Consider the following 20,661-nt stretch of genomic DNA (forward strand, 5'->3'; position numbering starts at 1 on the left):
TGGCCCACTGTATCTTGTGAAGAGTCTCAAATCCTGTAAGGTGCATAAGGCCTGAAAACATGGGTTAGGGGCAACTGACCCTGTGCTGAAGGGAAGATGACTTGGCCCTACCTACAAGCAGAGCGATCACCTCAATAAAGGCACCCCATGCTGAAACCACAGCCCTGCTCTCCCTGAAAGGGTGATACTCACAACCAGGAGGAACAGACACATTAAATTCACAAACTCACTTACCACACAGCCTCACACACTAAAGCAGATGGTAAAGCGGAATATAAAGACAAGGGATTAGTTTGTACATTGGCCAATAAACTTAAGCTGCAAGACCGCGACAAGGCTCCTCGTGTCTTGCAGTCCCTTCTCCAGCATGACACTCAATAGGCTACTCAGGACACTATACGCACAGCAAGCTGCAAGCTGACCAGACACTACTCACACAGCAAGCTGCAAGCTGAGCAGAGACTACACACAGAGCAGACAAGACTGAAGAAATACAGCTTCCTCATTGCAGAGGGGTTGGGGTATATATCTACACCCAGACCCAGTGGATTAGCTGACCTGAATAACCACACCCAGCCAGCTCAATTAACCCTCACCTGTGCAGGTGTGCTCCTAGAACCCTGTAGAACAACAAACTCCAGCAGCACAACCTAACAAAAACTTAAACTTGAAGAAATAGTATCACTACCTTTCTGATTTAAAGTAGAACAGTCATCGTGGACACTTGGACCATTTGCATTGTCAACAGCGGAAAAGAAATGTTTTTTCACTGTTATAGCACAAGTAGCACAAAGCAATGTACATCCTTGATGGTGTTAAACAGATCCATGGAACCAGAGGGAGAGAATGACATTCCCTTAGACAAAATCTTAATTTGATCAGACGTGAGAACAGATGCTGAGAGATTGAGTACATTGGAACTGGAATCATTTTTCATCTCTTGTGAATGAGATGGAGACTTGGGCTTGCAATGTTTTCTGCTTCCCCCTCCCCTCCCCCGTCTCCCTCGTTTTTTGGGACTGCGTGGATACATATGCCCCTGTGATGATTGCTGTTAGAATGTAATTTTGCAGAGGGGGTCTTAGGGTAATACCTGGACTTCTGGCTTGTTTCACTGCCTGAAAAGTCTGTGCTTGTATCCATAGAATCATATTCAGGGGAAGAGAAACTGACACTTTTGGTTCATATGAAAAGGCCGATTTTTTTAAAAATGGAACGACCATGAGAAGGAAAATAGCTAGAAGGTTCTTTGCGCCAGTCGTATACAGTATTTTGTTGGTAATCCTGTAAGTCCCAAGAAAACTAAAAGCGTTTAGTTTTTATGTCATTTTCAAATTTTTCTATGTTGGATAAAAATTGCTTGCAGCGTACAGATGACTCAATATAAGGGGATGACTGATCTGCGATTGTAGATAAGCAACAGAATTGTCAAGAGTATTGAGTTTATTTTGTTCATGTGCAATATTCAACTTAATAAGATTGAAAGAACAATTGGAGAGAATGTCATTCCACTTGGTTTTAAAGTCTTCATAATCGAAGGAAGGAAATTTCATCAATCTTAAACCATGTGGGATCACTTCTTGGTGCAAATAGTTGTTCAGAGTGGTGGAATCCAGCCAAATGCGCAGTTGTTGTTTCTTAGACCTTTCGCGTTTATGCAACAGGTGAGAGGCATCTGGTTGAGGCTCCTTAACGTGAAGGCTAGTCAGCTGCTTCTGATCCTAACTCTCTAGCACCTCATTGAGGCCCTGGGATGTAAGTCTGTTCAATTGGAAGATCCAGAATAGGGATGAGCGAACGTGTCCGTTACGGACACATCCGCACCCGGACACCGGCTTTGCCGAACACTGCAGTGTTCGCGCGTAAGTGTCCGGGTGCCGCCGGGGGGCGGGGAGATGCGCGGCGGCGCGGGCGGCAGTAGCGGGGAACAGGGGGGAGCCCTCTCTCTCTCCCTCTCCCCCCCACTCCCCGCCGCACCCCCCCGCGCTGCCACGGCGGCCCCCGAACTTTTTCGCCCGAACACTGAAGTGTTCGCAAAGTTCGGTGTTCGGGCGAAAAAGGGGCGGAGCCGAACGTGTTCGCTCATCTCTAATCCAGAACATTTCTTTTGCTTTTAGTCTCAAAAATTCTCCTTGAGGGATCTTCTCTATTGGAGTTTTTAACCCCTTAATGACATGGCCTATTTTGGCATTGAGGACCAAGTGATTTTTTCGTATTTTTCCATCTCCATTTTTCAAAAGCCATAACTTTTTTATTTTTCCGTGGACGCGGCCGTATAAGGGCTTGTTTTTTGCATGGCGAGCTGTAGTTTTTATCGGTGCCACTTTTGGGTACATAGACAATATCGTAAAATTAAAAAAAAAATTTTTTATGATAACATGGAGATAAACCGCATCAATTCTGCCATAGATTTCTTTTTCTTTTTTTTACAGCGTTAATCATGCAGTATAAATGACACACAATTTTTTCTGCAGGTCGGTACGGTTACAACAATACCAAAATTGTTATTATTTTTTAGGTTTTTACACTTTTTTGCAATAAAACCCCCTTTTTTTTGGAAATCTTTTTTTTTTCTCTATAGCTGCATTCAAAGTCCTGTAACTTTTTTTTTTTTATGTACAGAGCTCTATGAGGGCTTATTTTTTGCGAGACAAGCTGTAGTTTTTATTGGTACCATTTTGGTGAATGTACGTCTTTTTTGATCACTTTTATTGCACTTTTTGGGAGGCAAAATGCTAAAAATTAGCATTTTGCCTCTGTTTTTTAGCTTTTTTTTTACGCTTTTTGTCGTACAAAATGAAAAGTGTGTTCAACTTTTTGTACACGTCGTTACGGACACGTCAATACCAAATATGTGGGGTTTTCTTTTTTTTCCCCTTTTTTTATGCTAATATTAGAAAAAGCATAAAAAAGGGGTTTTTTAACATTTTTTTTTTTTACATTTTTCTTTTTTTTACATTTTTATTTTCTTTTTTTTACACTATTTGAGTCCCTCTGAGGGACTTGCAGCAGTATGCCTATGATCACTGTGATAAGGCATGGCAGAGCTACTGCTCTCCCATGCCTTATCGCCTATACAGCGATTATAGGCACAGGCAATACAGGACGCCAGTGTCTAGCATCCTGTTGCCATGGTGACAGGCCGGGTTCTCGCGATGACATCGCGAAAGCCGGCTGGAGACACAGAGGGATCGCGATCCCTCTGTGAACTCTTTCCCTGCCGCGATCTACTTAGATCGCGGCAGGGAAGGGGTTAACAGCGGGGTGGCGCATCTCTGATGCCCCCCCGCTGTTGCAGCAGGACGCCGGCTGTGAGTGACAGCCGGCTCCCGCTGCGGGATAGCGCGGGATCTTATGTGATCCTGCGCTATCCCCAGGACGTACCGGTACGTCCTGTTGCGGGAAGTACCAGGCTTCCAGGACGTAACGGTACGTCCTGGAGCGGGAAGGGGTTACATTTTAATAATTTTGATGTTCTTTTTTACATATTTATTTTTTATCATTTCATTTTAGTATGGCACAACTTTTGTTTTCTTTGTAAGATGCTTTTATGAAGATTGTGTGGATCTAAGGTATTGGCCATCCCCTTCCCCCTTTTCGGCAACTAATTCAGGATTCAATAAACTGTATGCTGATATTTATTCATACTTATACTGATTCGCACCATAACCAAACCTGTGAGCTTTTTTACCAATACTAACAGATATAGATATATATATATATATATATATATATATATATATATATATATATACCCATCCCCCAAACGTAAGTGCGAACATTATTTTGTCTTATCTACAACTACATTAATCTCTTGTTGTACTGGAGCACTGGAACTTTTTTACGTACTCTGCCTTTATTGTACTCAACCAAGGTGAGTTTCACCTATGGAGCTCTCAAAGACGCTCTCCACTGTTCTGGAAGGACAAGGGGTTCCTGCAAACTGAAAAGTAATAGAACTTCAACTCTAACCCGGACCAAGGTGTGACAGCCGTCCCTTCATAGAATAGGCTGTTCACATCAGGTGAGTCATCTCCTGTTAGGAGCCGTTGTTTTTGGATCCTTGGAGTGCTGCCCCTGTTTCACTGGGCATAACCAGGTATTTGTAGTTACCATCACAGGTGCTGAGGGTAGTTTTCCATTCATCACCTTCACGTATGTGGATCAGGTTCTATGCTGCCCACAAGACCAGTTTCATGAAAATTCTGGCTCCCTGGATTCTGTCAACTAATTCCATAAAGGCAAAAGGATATTTGTTCTTTATAGTAACCAAATTCAAGTCACAGTAGTAAAGGCGAGGTTGATGGAACCCATCCTTTTTCACAAAGAAGAACCCCACTCCAGCAGGTGAAGAAGACATTTGTATAAAACCTTAATCCAGATTCTTATTGATGTATGCCGACATGACCTCAAGTCTCGGGAAGAGACAACAGGTAGGATATGGAGATGTTCCAGGAAGAAGATCGATAGGGCAATCATACAGCGTGTTTGATGGCAATGCCTCTACCTCCCTGAAGGCATAGTCATAAGCATAAGCAGCATATAGGTGTTGTAGGTAGATGATGTTGTAACACAGGTTCAGGATACAATGCAGCAGATGGAGTAAAACAAACATTTATTTAAGAATACAAAACAAAAACAACATTTAACCCCTTAAAAACCAGAGTGTTACCAAGGCTGGCTTCACTTACGATCCATTGCACAAGAGTCGCAGCTGCCACTAATCCGGCTTATTCAAGGTCAGGAGCACAACTCTACATATGCTTCCTCTGCTGCTCCTCCAGAATTGGGAGGTTTCCCCCGGTCCGAGCTCCCTCCCCTTTGGCTCCAGAGGTCGGCCACAAGTCTCTGGGACCTCTGCACAGTTCTCCAGGCACCCTTCCAGTGAACCAGCAGCAACTCCTCCCACAAACTGCCACTTGTACCTCTCCTCTGCCAAGCAACTCACTCCACAGCAGTCCTCTTATAGCAGTTTCTCTGTCCCTTAGCTACACTGCATCACTGCTGCTCTGCTGGGAACTAGGAAACTGACAGTTGATGCAGCATCAGTTGATGCAAAGGAAAAGGGTCACACAGCAATAGGAGGTAAAAGGCAACATTGGCTACAACCAGGCACCATAACGCCAATTTCTACAGGTAAATTAAATATATAGTTATGCAGAGGTGTAACTTGAAGCTTCTGGGCCCTGGTGCGAAATCTGTAACAGGGCCCCCAAGTATAATGCTTTATTCATAGTACTGGGCTCCCCATATGGAGAAGAGAGGCCTAATGGGCCCCCTAAGGGCCCAGGTGCAACCGCATCCTCTGCACCCTCTATAGTTACGTCAAGGCTACGGGAGGATATAGGTGCAGGAGATGAACACATGGAATCTCTGTGGGTAGAAATACAAGGAGAAAGAAATAACAAAATCCTGATAGGGGTTTTCTATAGGCCACCAAAAGCAACAGAAGAAACTGAAACCTTACTACTAAGGCAGATAGAAGAGGTGTCAAAGCGCAACGAAGTAATTATTATGGCGGACTTTAATTATTCGGATATAATATGGGAAGACGAAACCTGCAAATCTCACAAGGGTGATAAGTTCTTGAGAACAATTAAAGATAATGACCTTATCCAACTTGTGCGGGAACCAACGAGAGGGAGGGCCACTCTGGACTTAGTACTAACTAACAAACCGGACCGAATAATGGGGGTGCAGGTTGAGGGACACTTGGGGAACAGTGACCACAATATAATCAACTTCCAGCTGTCCTTCAATAAGAAGCCTTATCAGGGAGCGACAAACAAACTAAACTTTAGTAAAGCAGAATTTGATGAGCTTAGAACTACTATGGGTAACATTAATTGGGACAACATCCTCAAAGATATCAGTACAGAGGACAAATGGGAAAAGTTTAAAAGGATCCTAATCACCTCATGTGAGCAGTTCATCCCCTTTAAAAATAAAAGAACAACAAGTAGAAGGAAACCAATGTGGTTGACAAGACGATAAGAGGGGCAATAAACGAAAAAAAAAAGCGTTCAAACTACTAAAGCAAGAAGGCAACGAAGAAGCGCTAAAATCGTACAGGGAAAAAAACTAAATATGTAAAGAAAAGATCAAAATTGCCAAGGAGGAGGCAGAAAACAGCAGAAACAACCTTAAACTATTCTTCAATTATATAAACAGTAAAAGGATTTGCACTGAGAGCACTGGCCCTTTAACAATCGATACAGAAGAGATCATAGATGGGGGGGGGGGGGAGGCAAATCTATTAAATTGTTTCTTTTTAAGTGTATTCACGAACGAAAAGGAAATGTCACACGAGATGCAGGGGAATAAAGTGAACCCCCTGCAAAATATTACATAACTAACACAGGAGGAAGTGCAGAACAGGTTAAAGAGGATTAAAATCGATAAATCGCCGGGCCCAGATACACCCAAGAGTTCTAAGGGAACTAAGTGATGTGATAGCTAGGCCGCGATTTCTAATATTTATTTGATACTATCAAGACCGGGGTAGTACCACTGAATTGCCGCATTGCCAACGTGGTTCCAATATACAAAAAGGGGTCCAAAAGAGAGCCTGGTAACTACAGGCCGGTAAGTCTTACTTTAATAACTGAAAAAATATTCGAGGGCTTCTGAGAAACGCCATCCTAGAATACCTCAAGGAAAACAACGGAATGACTCCTCACCAGCATGGGTTCATGAAGGGTCGATCATGTCAGACCAATCTGATCAACTTCTACGATGAAGTAAGCTCTAGGTTGGACCTGGGAGAGTCTATTGATCTCGTATAAATGGATTCTCTAAAGCATTTGACACCCTGCCGCTTAATAGGCTGATATATAAAATGAGAAGCTCAGATTGGGTGAAAACTTGTGTATCTGGGGAAGGAACTGTCTCAGAGATAGAAAGCTGGCGGTGGTAATAAATGGTTCGTAGTCTGATTGGGCCACCATTGCTAGTGGGGTGCCACAGGGTTCAGTATTAGGCCCCATTCTGTTCAATATATTTATCAATGACCTGATAGAGGGGCTGCATAGTAAAATATCAATATTTGCAGATGATACAAAATTATACAAGACAATTAATACAATGGAGGACAAGGTACAACTACAAATAGACCTAGATAAGCTTGGGGATAAAAATGGCAAATGCCGTTCAATGTTGACAAATGTAAGGTTATGTACATGGGAAGGAGGAACGGATGTCACTACAGATGAGCGAGCATACTCGCTAAGGCAAACTACTCGAGCGAGTAGTGCCTTATTCGAGTACCTGCCCGCTCGTCTCTAAAGATTCGGCTGCTGGCGGGGAGAGCGGAGAGGAAGGGAGGGGAGATCTCTCTCTCCCTCTCTCCTCCCCGCTCCCCCCTGCTCACCGCCGCAACTCACCTCTCACCCGCGCCAGCAGCTGAATCTTTAAAGACGGGCGGGCAGGTACTCTAATAAGGCACTACTCACTCGAGCAGTTCGCCTTAGCGAGTATGCTCGCTCATCTCTAGATGTCACCAATATACACTAAATGGGGCACTACTAGGGAAAAGTGATATGAAAAAAGACCTGGGGGTACTAGTGGACTGCAGATTTAACTGGAGCAATCAATGTCAGTCAGCTGCAAAAGCTAATAAAGTCTTGGGGTGCATTAAAAGAGGTATAGGGGCGAAGGATGAGAACATTATCCTCCCACTATATAAGGCACTTATCAGGCCTCACGTGGAATACTGTGTACAGGTCTGGTCACCGGCGCTCAGGAAAGATCTTACAGTACTTGAGGGGGTTCAAAGAAGGGCAACTAAACTAATAAATGGAATGAAGGGACTGGAATACCCAGAGAGGCACCAAAACTGGGATTATTCACCCCGGAAAAAAGACGGCTAAGGGGTGACCAAATAACCATGTATAACTACATGAGGGGACAATACAAGGATCTCTCCCAGGATCTGTTTATACCCAGGACTGCAACGGTAACAAGAGGGCATCCGCTACGTGTAGAGGAAAGCAGGTTTCATCACCAACACAGAAGGGGGTTCTTTACTGTAAGAGCAGTGAGACTGTGGAACTCTCTGCCTGAGGACGTGGTGATGACAAAATCCAAAGAGGACTTTAAAAGGGGACTTGATGTCTTTCTAGAGGGGAAGGATATTATAGGTTATAAATCTTAGGTTAATTGTTAATCCGGGTATACAGGTAGGTAGGAACTATTAGGGGTCGGTCCAGGGATTAGTCTGATTGCCATTAGGGAGTTAGGAAGGAATTTTCCACCAAAAGGGCTAATTGGCTTCTGCCTCTTTGGGTTTTTTGCCTTCCTCTGGATCAACAACATAGGGGGATAAACAGGCTGAACTAGATGGACATTGTCTTCATTCTGTCTTACATACTTTGGTACTATGTAACATGTCAGGGGGCGGGGCTTATCTTGACATATGCGTTTACCCCCGTCGATCTAAAAAGGGCAGAGCCGCTTCAAAATAGACAGCGTGCAGATTTTGACTGCTTTTTGGATGCGGAAATGCTGCAGAATGTCCTCAGTGGAAATTTCTGTGGAAAACTCTGCAGCATTTCCGCATCCTAAAAGCAGTCAAAATCTGCACCGTCTATATTGAAACAGCGCTGCCCATTTCCACCAAATGTAAACATACCCAGCGGTAATAGTGATCCCCCCCCAGCGGTAATAGTGACACCCCCGCCCCCCAGTGGCCCCAGCGATAATAGTGACACCTCCCACAGTGGTCCCCAGAGTAAGAGTAACCCACTTCACGGTGGTCCCCAGTGTAAGACTGACCCACTTCACAGCGGCCCCCAGTGTAACAGTGACCCCCCCCCCCCCCACAGTGGCCCCCAGTGTAACAGTGATCCACTCCCCACCGGCCCGCAGTGTAACAGTGACCCACTTCACAGTGGCCCCCAGTATAATGGTGACACCCCCACAGCGGCCCCCAGTGTAATAGTGACACCCCACAGCGGTCCTACATACTTACCACCCCCCTCCTCGTGGAAGCTCCGCTGCTCCTCTGCTCGGCGTTGTTGCACTGTGACGTCAGTGTGCTGCCAGACACCTCTTTCCCTACTCTCGTGGATCCTAAGAGGAGATGTTGGGGGAGGGGGATCCCGGCTGCACACTGACGTCACAGTGTGTGCCGGGACCGGCGCAGCTGAGTAAATGCCGGCAGGAGAGCCGCGGCCCCTGCCGGCATTCACTAAAGTGATGAGCGGACGATGATGACTCGTGCCATAGGTTTGCCACCACTAACTAAGGAGATGAGTGAGGAGACTTATAAGGCCATGCAAATAAGGGAGATGGAAGATTACCTCTGCAGCGCCACCTATTAGAAGGCAGCATTACTGCAAATCAATGTCCGACTCTTTAAACAAGTATTTATAACAATGATGGAGAATTGATAGCTAAATCGCAAAAAAACATCCACAGGCAGCTGTTTCTGGGGTTTTGCCCCTCATGAGTGTGCAGTAGGTTTTTGGCTGGGCTATACGTTGTTATAAAAACTTTTCAAAGTTGACAGACACTTTAAAAGAAATGTCAGTTTTAAAATATTTTTGTTTTCAAGATGTTTAAAAATGTGCCGGATGAACTCATTGCAAAAACCTTGCTTACTCCCTTTTATACACCATGGTCGGCTCACACGACCAAATGTTTACCACTAGAGATGAGCGAACGTGCTCGGCCACGCCCCTTTTTCACCCGAATACCGCGATTTTTGAGTACTTCACTACTCGGGTGCGCCGGGGGGCAGGGAGAGGTGTGGCGGCGTGGGGGGTAGCAGCGGGGAACAGGGGGGAGCCCTCTCTCTCTCCCTCTCCCCCCCACTCCCCGCTGCAACCCGCCACGGCGACCCCCGAATTTTTTCGCCCGAGTACGGAAGTACTCGAAAATCGCGGTATTCGGGTGAAAAAGGGGCGTGGCCGAGCATGTTCGCTCATCTCTATTTACCACGTATTACGCGGGCTCTGTATGTCCAGGTGACACGTGATAACTCGCAGGCAACCAATTACATTGCCTTACACAGAATGTCGGAATTGCGTAATACACGAGCACAAAAAAAGAACGAAGCATGTTCTATTTTGCAGCGTATATGTGGGAGATAGAGCCCATTGCTCACTATGGGCCCGTATATATGCAATTACACTTTGTATGGTCGGTGTCTGTATGCATCTCTGCTAAGCGATGGCACGGTAAACATTAACAAAAAAAAACGTGTACTGCGCATAACAGCGTGTCACACGCAGTACAATTTTGTAGCCTGTACACGGAGACACGGCCGGTTCTCACAGCCTTTTACACTTACAGCCGTGTGATCCCGGCCTATGATGTATAGTGTAAATCCCTATGTATGTCCTCATTGTAGGATTGGCTATGCTCTTCATGCGAATAGAAGCATACTGTGCATACAGATGGACATAACCTGCAGAGGAGTACTGACAGCATACTTACGTCTTCAAGGAATCTAGTAGTTGCTGCACGCTCGCTGATGACGTGGATTTCTTACTTTCGCCGACACAGCCTCCATTTCCATCTAGGAATTTCTTTGTGGAACAAACAATAAATGTATCAATGTTGGTTAGAAAAATTACAAAGTGAAATTAAAATTTTCAAAAGTAAAAGTTACCAAGGCCCAATTATTAGATGTTACACCAGCCGATTAAAACTAAAGAGTGATGAGAAACTTATTTTAACACGGAATTTATCCAGATTCTAATATTTTATTCATAAGTGCCTTAAGCATCTAATTGGTAAAGGGCCCAAAGCTGGAGGCTTCACTGAACCTATAAAAGTGGAACCGCAGTCCAGGCTTTGCATCAGAAGTCAACGTGAGTTAAGAAAACCTCCGTGTAAAAAATAGGGACCAAAACGCCATCACTCTCAGGAACGGTGGAGGTCCCTGCAGGAACCCCAACAAATTGCTATATCTGCAAAAAACCAAATGTTAACTTGATAGCTGAGTGTCTAGATTGCAAAAGAGAAGGCTGAGAGGAGACTTAACCCCTTAAGGTCCAGACACTTTTTAGGGATTTTAGCCAAGTGGTAGTTTTACTGCCCTATTTTTTTCCTTTAGCTACCAAAATTATTTTTGCTGCATTTTTTTCCCATGACATATAGGGCTATTTTTTAATATCTTTTTCACTGACTTTTTTCCCCCCAGTTTTTAGTTTTATTGCGGGTAAAAAGCTTAAAAAAAAGTTATTTTTTTACATTTTTTTTCTTTAAATTAGTATATTTACGCTAAAATAAAGTATGAAAACGGGTTCCTCATTTTGTTTTAGACATTTTAATGCATAATATGTATGGTTTTGGATTACAGAGCGCATATAGCAATGGTTTTGGTTGGCGTCGGCTTTGTGTTATTTTCTTTCTTATGTATATATTGTTATTTTATTCTGTAATATTGTTCTACTTCTGTATGTAATCATGTTTTTTACCATCTGTGTCCCCCATGACGTCATGTAACACCTCTGGGGGACATTCACATGTTTTTTTTTTTTAATTTGATGCTTTTCCACTGTAGCTTGGGGCATCCATAGAGGGAAAAACATCCCCTATAGTGACAATAGTCACTAGCAGAGCTGATCAGGGTCTATTATGACTCTGCAGCTCTGCTATAGCAGGGAATCCCCACGGTCACATGACCTCCTGGCTCCCATGGTGGAAGAAACACTTCCACTTTCACTTTTAGTACATATCGCTCAATGAGCGATGTGTACTGAAGAAAGGAGGAGGCAGAAAGGGTTAAAACCCACTTCTTCCTTCCCCGGGTTATCAGCTGTGACTAACAGCTGACAACACTTCCTGCTTTTGATTTAGGGCCCTCAGCCAAGGAGATAGCGGGTAGAGAAATGTCTTGTCACAGGGCTCTGTCTCTTGCCTAAGGGTAGCTGGGGACCTGACCTTGTTACCAACTGGGGAAGATCACAAATTAGTAACCAAAGTCCTGTTTGTCCCATGCTCTGTGGTGAATCTTTCAAATGGAATAACCATGTAGAACTCTCTGCTTGAGGATGTGGTGATGGGAAAAATCGATAGAGGAGTTTAAGAGGGGACTGGATGTCTTGCTAGAGCGCTATGATATTACAGGATATAGACATTAGGTGACCAGTGGGGTTGTTGATCTCAAATGTTGATCCAGGGATTACCTTGGCTACCATTATGGAGTCATGTACGATTTTTTTCCCCTCAAAATGATCTAAATTGACTCGGTTAAGCAATGGGATAGCATGCTGCACTTGTCCGCGGTATTCTCCATATCTTTTCAATGGGGCTAGCGCTGCTGCCGCTGGCCCCATTGAAAAGACTGGTGATATCCCGGTCTCATTCCGGCGTCTTTGTTGCGCTGCGTCTTTCTTTCACTTGCTCTCGCAGCGCAAGATAGAAAATATCGCCAGTGGGTGTCCGCCCTAAGGAAGAGTAGAGGGGCATAATTACCTCACGTGACCTAGACTCTATGCTTCTCTTAATACATACCTGAATTGTGTTTGCCTTTTTGGCTGCCTCATCACATTTTTGACTCATGTTCAGCCTGTGATCTATTAGTATACCCAAGTCTTTTTCACATGTGCTGCTGCTTAGCCCAATTCCTCCCATTCTGTATGTGCTTTTCTCATTTTTCTTGCCCAGATGTAGGACTTTGCATTTCTCCCTGTTAAATACCATTCTGTTAGTCACTGACCACTGTGCACGCTTTTCTAGATCTTTTTGAATACGCTCTCTCTTCCCTAGTGTTAGCTATCCCTCCTAGCTTTGTGTCATCGACAAATTTGATCAGTTTCCCATCAATTATCTCCTGCAGATCATTTATAACAATGTTGACCAACACTGGGCCCAGGACAGAGCCTTGTGGTCCCCACTTGATACATTCTTCCACTTGGATGTGCAGCCATTTATGACCACTCTTTGAGTACGATCACTCAGACAGTTGTGAATCCACCTAACAGTTTTCTTGTCAATCCCAGATTTGGTCATTTTTTTCAACATCATATGATCAACAGCGAATTCACGAACAGACAAGACAATACAATTTGCAGACAACACCAGACATGAACAGACGTTAACCCATTCATGCCTGCAGACATCCAATACACAAATCTGATGCATTCAACATTTCAGAGAGTAATACAAGAAAAACATAAAACCTATAGTCTGAGATGCTGGAGGGGACCCCTAAGGGCTCATGTCCACGGGGAAAATAGGATTTAGGATCCGCAGCGGATTTCCTGCATGCGGATCCGCATCCCATAGGGATGCATTGACCACCCGCGGGTACATAAATACCCGCGGATCGTCAATAAAACTGATTTTAAAAAAAATGGAGCATGAAAAAATCTGGACCATGCTCCATTTTCATGCGGGTCTCCCGCGGGGACGGCTCCCGCGGGCTTCTATTGAAGCCTATGGAAGCCGTCCGGATCCGCGGGAGACCTAAAATAGGAATTTAAAGCATTTACTCACCCGCAGCGGACCGCGAAGCTCTTCTCTTCCTCATGGCCGCATCTCCCTTGCTTCGGCTCGGCGGATGTGCCCGGCGCATGCGCGCGGCACGTCGACGACGTGCCGCCGGCGTCAGGAATTCATCCGCCGGCCGAAAATGAAGATCCGGCCGTGAGGAAGAGCAGAGCTTCGTCGCCCGCGCCGGAAAGGTAAATGCTTTAAATTGCTATTTTCGGCGCTCATGTCCGCGGGGCAGGAGGGACCCGCTGCAGATTCTACATGGAGAATCTGCAGCGGATCTGATTTTCCCCGTGGACATGAGGCCTAACTCTGGGCCACTACACATCATCTGGCCCCTTGGCTTAAGCTTTCCAAACATGACTAATTCCTTGGACAATGTAAAAATTTGTTTATAGCCCCTTAGGCAGGGCTCACACGAGCGTACGATTACCGTGTACTACGCGTGTTGTATGGGAATTTGATACATGGTAATTCACTAGCAATCAGATACATTGCCATACACAGTTCCACTCACATTTGTAAGTAGGAATTATATAATATGCGCGTGTAAGAAAGAAAGCACCATGTTTTATTTAGCGGCGTATTACATGTGATCCATTGTTCTCTATTGACGCATAATCAACGCCACCCATATGTAATTACATTGCGTATGGATGGCATGTATATGGACAATTGCAAAACAACAGCGCAGGAAATATAAACAAACCGGGAAAAAAAACTTGTGGACTGCGCATGATAGTGTGTGTGAGATACGCTGTCATGCGCAGTACAATTTCACTGTGATACACAGCGATGGGGCAGGTCACCGGCGGCTCCACAGCGGTAAAACGCTGCATGACCCACACAGCATTTTATGTTTACATCCGAGTGAGCCCGGCGTTGGGCTGTGTTCATGTTTTTTGTTTCATTTTTGAACCACACTTTAAGAAAACATATTAAAAAATTGCATGCGGCATTCAAAAACCACATACGCTTTTAAGAAACTGCATATAAAAAATGCATGTGGATTTAAACACCACATGTGGTCTTTTTTTGTTTTTTTTAAACCGCATGCAGGTTTTTGACGCATTTTTTAAATTGCGTGTAAAGTGTCCAATCATTTACAGGAGACAACCAAGTTATATCAGCATGCTCCACATCATTATATAGAGGAGATGTATAACTTATACCAGCTGTACATATATAATTATATTCAGGAGATACCCAGGTTATACCAGCATGCTCCATATCACTATATACAGGGAGATGTACATACACCTCCTGTATACACGATATTGACCATGCTTGTGTAAGGCTGGTTGCACATCTGTGTTGGAACCTCAGATCTGAGATTCTGTCACAGTTCCAACTCAAAATACAGAAAGAAAAAACTCTACATGCAGCACTTTTTCTTCCGTCCAAAAGCCAGGTACCAGGACAGAAAGCGGACGGACCCCATTATAGTCAATGGGTCCGTCTGATGCTGTTCAGTTCCTTCCAGAGACAGACCCGTTGGCTGCGGGGATTCCCCTCTCCTGTAATTCCCTGTATATAGTGATATGGACCATGCTGGTATAACCTGGGCATCTTCTGTATATAATTATATATGTACAGCTGGTAACATTTTTACATCTCCTCTATTTAGTAATATACCAGGTTATACCAGCATTGTCTATATCACTACATACAGGATGTATAGCTTATAGCAGATGTACATATCAAAGTGCTAATGACCACTTGTTCGTGAGTGAGTGCATTATACTCTCCACCCCTGATCACGTGATGATAACGTGATTAAAGGTCCTAAAGCATAAAACATGCATAGCCTGACAGGACCATCATGTAATCAGTCACCATCTCTTAGCCCCACCCCTGATCACATGACAGTGACATTATAACAGGTACTTTACTTTATTAAAAACCTGCAGAGCCGGACAGCAGCCATGTGCTGACAGGACCTGTGATGATGTCACAGTCAAGTGATCCGCCATGGCTCTTAGCTCCGCCCTTGATCACATGGCGTTGACATCATCACAGATCCTAAATGGGCAGAGGACGATGAAGAATGTATGTAGCATAGCTATGTGTGCTGTCTGAGAATCGCCATGTAGCAGAGCTGTGTGTGTGACACACGCAATGCAGCAAAGCTGTGTATGGTGTGTGATGCGCAAGTAGCAGAGCTGTGTGTGATGTGTGTGACACGCATGCAGCAGAGCTGTGGGTGGTGTTTGTGATGCGCATGTAGCAGAGTTGTGGGTGTTGTATGTGACGTGCATGTAGCAGAGCTGTGCAAAGTATCTGTGATGCCATGATGCAGAGCTATGTATGGTCTGTGTGACACGCATGTAGCAGAGCTGTGTGTGTGACATGCATGTAGCAGAGCTGTGTGTGACATGTGCATGTAAGCAATGACAGTGACATCACAAGTCCTAAACCAGCAGGTCCTAAAACAGCAGTAATGTGCTTACAACTCCAATACCTTTCACTATATTATATTAGTAAGTGGCTCATTGTGCCACCAGAGACACTGGTGCTATAATTTCCTTATTACTAGTATAATTATATACAGGACATACCCAGGTTATATCTGCATGCTCCATATCACTACAAACAGGAAATGTACAACCCCCTGTATATAGTGATATGGCGCATGCTGATATAACCTAATATTTTCTGTATATAATTATATATGTACAGCTGGTATAAGTTATACCAGCTATACATATGAGATTACATGCGGTACATACCTCGTTGTACCACATGGTCTGTGGACTCTGCTCTCTTCTTTCAGTGCACCACCAGCCAGACCAATCGCGCGGCCAACAGTGCAGTTATAGACTGCAGTTGTGACCAATCACAACTGCAGTCTCTCAGTGGAAGGGAGGACCGCACACTGGTGATGTCTGCAGTCCTTAGAATTGCCTCCCCTCACTGGGTGCTACTCACAGCTGGCCCACGGGCCACAGCGGTAAATTGGCGTATGGTCAGGGTCTGTGGGCCACCGTTTGCTAAGGGGCCAGGTTGCAATTGCGACCCCTAGTGGTACGCTAGTGGTGAAGGTAATCAATGAGTGGAACAGGTTTCCATGGGAGGTGATGAGTTCTCCTTCAATGGAAGTGTTCAAAGAAAGGTTGGACAGACATCTGTCTGGGATGATTTCGTGATCCTGCACTGAGCAGGGGGTTGGACCCGATGACCCTGGAGGTCACTTTGAACTCTACCATTCTATGACATTTAATCCGTTATGATAGTTTCAGTACAATGTACAGATGTAACACACCTCACATTAGTGAGTTACTGCAGTAATAAGTTAGAGCTTAGCGCAACTTGGGGCAACAATGATATTGATGAAGCGCAGCTGGCATTCAAAATGAACAGAGCAGCTGCACTATATAATTAGTGTGTCACAGTGTACGGGCGCCTGGCGGTCTGTAGTGTGTCATCCTTCAAGGATGATGACGCTACATCACTACTAGAATGCTGTAAATCAAGTTATCACATTGCACTAGTCAGGTTGCCAATTGTTACATCTATATGTGAAAATGTTAAATTTGAGGCACCCTCCTTAATTAGAGAGGGGCATGCATTACCTGTTTGCCTGCCTTATTTTGTCCAGATCCTTCCTTTGTCCATTCATTCTGTTCCATCTGCAGGTGGTCTTCAAGAAGCATATAGGCTTTCTCTTGCTCTTGCTGAGTTAAACTTTGTAGCTCCAAAGCTCGTTTCTCTGTCTGAAGTAGTTGCAAGCTGGCTTTAAGTTCAGATAACTTCTTCTGGAAGAGAAATATGAAATGCCTTTTCCTTATGCTGCTTTAGGTAACAGGAACCATTCAGCGCTGCACGGATTTTTCAATAACTTGGAAGTAATTGACTGCGCAGCACATTAACGGGTAAGCTCTCAAGCATAGAAGTCGGACACAATGGAACTTTTTCTGATTGAGAAGAAAACAACATCAGTGTCAGTTACTCATTATCTTTTGGATACCACATGAAATACCTAGATAGAGCAGCAGCCACCAAATAATTGGCATTTGGCACATGAAGGTCTTCATGGTCTGAATAAGTTCAACTATAAAGCCTCCTTCACACGGGCGACACCGCATCGCTGCACCGCGTGATATCGCTGCAATTTTCTCGCAGCATTATGGCGATTTTGTAGCATCATGTGCGAGGATTTTCAGGAGGCTTGAAATATAAGCCCTAGCCCAAAAATAAGCTGTAACTAAGGCCTCCTTCACATGGATTACAAAGTCGTGTGATTTTGTAGCATTGCTACAAATCGCATGTATGGGAAGCCCATGGTTTCCTATGGTTTCCTTCACACATGAGATGTTTTGTAGCCTGCTACAAAACGACACACAAACCTCGCAGGTCCGGTGATATGTCCGCAACACGTGAGATTTTGTAGCCCATGTTTCCCTATGGAGCCTTCCTCTCTGATGCATCGCACGAAAACACGGTTTGCATGCGATGCGATGCAACTTTTGGCAGTAGCAAATGCTACTGTCAAAGCTATAATCTAAGCCCTAACTGCCGGGGAAAAAACCACACCTACATCACCTTAGACGAGCTGTCAGCCTGGCCACAGCTTCTCCCCAGGTCCCGGCACTGACCTTTTTCTCTTTTGGCCAGGGATTCAAAAATCCCTGCCTCCTGGAAGCGCTGGCTGTGATTGGCTGACACTTAGCCAATCACAGCAAGCGCTCGATGAATGGCACTGATTGAACCACTCACAATCATTCTTCGAGCACTGTCTGTGATTATCTAAGTGTCAGCCAATCACAAGCAGTGCTTCCAGCAGCCAGGGATTTTTCGTCTAACCTGTATAGTTTTCTGCCCCTCTGCGGAGCGTCGCACAATACCCTTTCCTTGGGTGCGGTCTAGTAGCCGCAGTTATTAGCACTGTCCACTGGCTGTATAGTTTTCTGCCCCTCTGCGGAGCGTCGCACAATACCCTTTCCTTGGGTGCGGTCTAGTAGCCGCAGTTATTAGCACTGTCCACTGCCTGTATAGTTTTCTGCCCCTGTGCAGAGCGTCGCACAATTCCCTTTCCTTGGGTGCGGTGAAGTAGACCCAGTTATTAGCACTCTCCACTGGCTGTATAGTTTTCTGCCCCTCTGCAGAGCGTCGCACAATTCCCTTTCCTTGGGTGCGGTCAAGTAGCTGCAGTTATTAGCACTCTCCACTGGCTGTATAGTTTTCTGCCCCTCTGCAGAGCGTCGCACAATTCCCTTTCCTTGGGTGCGGTCAAGAAGCCGCAGTTATTAGCGCTGTCCACTGGCTGTATAGTTTTCTGCCCTTCTGCAGAGCGTCGCACAATACCCTGTCCTTGGGTGCGGTGAAGTAGACCCAGTTATTAGCACTGACCACTGGCTGTGTAGTTTTCTGCACTTCTGTGCAGAGCGTCGCACAATACCCTTTCCTTGGGTACGGTCAAGTAGCCACAGTTATTAGCACGGTCCACTGGCTGTATAGTTTTCTGCCCCTCTGCAGAGCGTCGCACAATACCCTGTCCTTGGGTGCGGTAAAGTAGCTGCAGTTTTTAGCACTGTCCACTGGCTGTATAGTTTTCTGGCCCTGTGCAGAGCGTCGCACAATACCCTTTCCTTGGGTGCGGGGAAGCAGCTGCAGTTATTAGCACTGTCCACTAGCTGTATAGTTTTCTGCCCCTCTGCAGAGCGTCGCACAATACTCTTTCCTTGGGTGCAGTCAAGTAGACGCAGTTATTAGCACTGTCCACTGGCTGTATAGTTTTCTGCCCCTCTGCAGAGCCTCGCACAATACCCTTTTCTTGGGTGCAGTCAAGTAGACGCAGTTATTAGCACTGTCCACTGGCTGTATAGTTTTCTGCCCCTCTGCAGAGCGTCGCACAATACGATTTCCTTGGGTGCGGTCAAGTAGCCGCAGTTACTAGCACTGTCCACTGGCTGTATAGTTTTCTGCCCCTCTTTGCAGAGCGTCGCACAATATCCTTTCCTTAGGTCCGGTCAAGTAGCCGCAGTCATTAGAACTGTCCACTGGCTGTATAGTTTTCTGCCCCTCTGCAGAGCGTCGCACAATACCCTTTTCTTGGGTGCGGTGAAGTAGTCGCAGTTATTAGCACTGTTCACTGGCTGTATAGTTTTCTGCCCCTTCTGTGCAGAGCGTCGCACAATACCCTTTCCTTGGGTGCGGTAAGTACAGCCAGTGGACAGTGCTAATAACTGCGGCTACTTACCGCACCCAAGGAAAGGGTATTGTGCGACGCTCTGCACAGAAGGGGCAGAAAACTATACAGCCAGTGGACAGTGCTAATAGCTGCAGCTACTTGACCGCACCCAGGAAAAGATTATTGTGCGACGCTCTGCAGAGGGTCAGAAAACTTTACAGCCAGTGGACAGTGCTAATAACTGCGGCTAGAGTTTTCTGACCCTCTGCACAGCGTCGCACAATAATCTTTTCCTGGGTGCGGTCAAGTAGCCGCAGTTATTAGCACTGTCCACTGGCTGTATAGTTTTCTGCCCCTTCTGTGCAGAGCGTCGCACAATACCCTTTCCTTGGGTGCGGTAAGTAGCCGCAGTTATTAGCACTGTCCACTGGCTGTAGAGTTTTCTGCCCCTCTGCAGAGCGTCGCACAATACCCTTTCCTTGGCGGCGGTTAAGAAACTGCAGTTATTAGCATTGTCCACTGGCTGTATAGCTTTCTGCTCCTCTGCAGAGCGTCGCACAATAACCTTTCCTTGGGTGCGGTGAAGTTGCCACAGTTATTAGCGCTGTCCACTGGCTGTAGAATTTTCTGCCCCTCTGCAGAGCGTCGCACAATAACCTTTCCTTGGGTGCGGTGAAGTTGCCACAGTTATTAGCACTGTCCACTGGCTGTAGAATTTTCTGCCCCTCTGCAGAACGTCGCACATTACCCTTTCCTTGGGTGCGGTGTAGTTGCCGCAGTTATTAGCACTGTCCACTGGCTGCATAGTTTTCTGCCCCTCGGCAGAGCATCACGCAATTCCCTTTCCTTGGGTGTGGTGAAGTAGACGCAGTTATTAGCACTGTCCACTGGCTGTATAGTTTTCTGCCCCTGTGCAGAGCATCGCACAATACCCTTTTCTTGGGTGCGGTCAAGTAGCCGCAGTTATTAGCACTGTCCACTGGCTGTATAGTTTTCTGCCCCTCTGCAGAGCATTGCACAATACCCTTTCCTTAGGTGCGGTCAAGAAGCAGTAGTTATTAGCACTTTTCACTGGCTGTATAGTTTTC

General features: G+C 45.4%; 1 protein-coding gene across 5 annotated transcripts in view; it reads right to left on the minus strand.

Annotated features, from left to right (window-relative positions):
* The window catches only part of LOC136628678 (colorectal mutant cancer protein-like), a 175,335-nt gene that overhangs the window by 15,353 nt on the left and 139,321 nt on the right, over positions 1–20,661 (minus strand). For all 5 annotated transcript variants that reach the window (XM_066604781.1, XM_066604783.1, XM_066604780.1 and 2 more), the window contains 2 exons: positions 17,016–17,198; positions 10,438–10,529 (listed from right to left, as the gene is read on the minus strand). In XM_066604781.1, coding sequence (XP_066460878.1) covers positions 10,438–10,529; positions 17,016–17,198 — 275 coding nt within the window. The remainder of the gene's footprint in view (positions 1–10,437; positions 10,530–17,015; positions 17,199–20,661) is intronic.

The sequence above is a fragment of the Eleutherodactylus coqui genome, chromosome 5, assembly GCF_035609145.1.
Source record: "Eleutherodactylus coqui strain aEleCoq1 chromosome 5, aEleCoq1.hap1, whole genome shotgun sequence".
Lineage (NCBI taxonomy): Eukaryota > Metazoa > Chordata > Amphibia > Anura > Eleutherodactylidae > Eleutherodactylus > Eleutherodactylus coqui.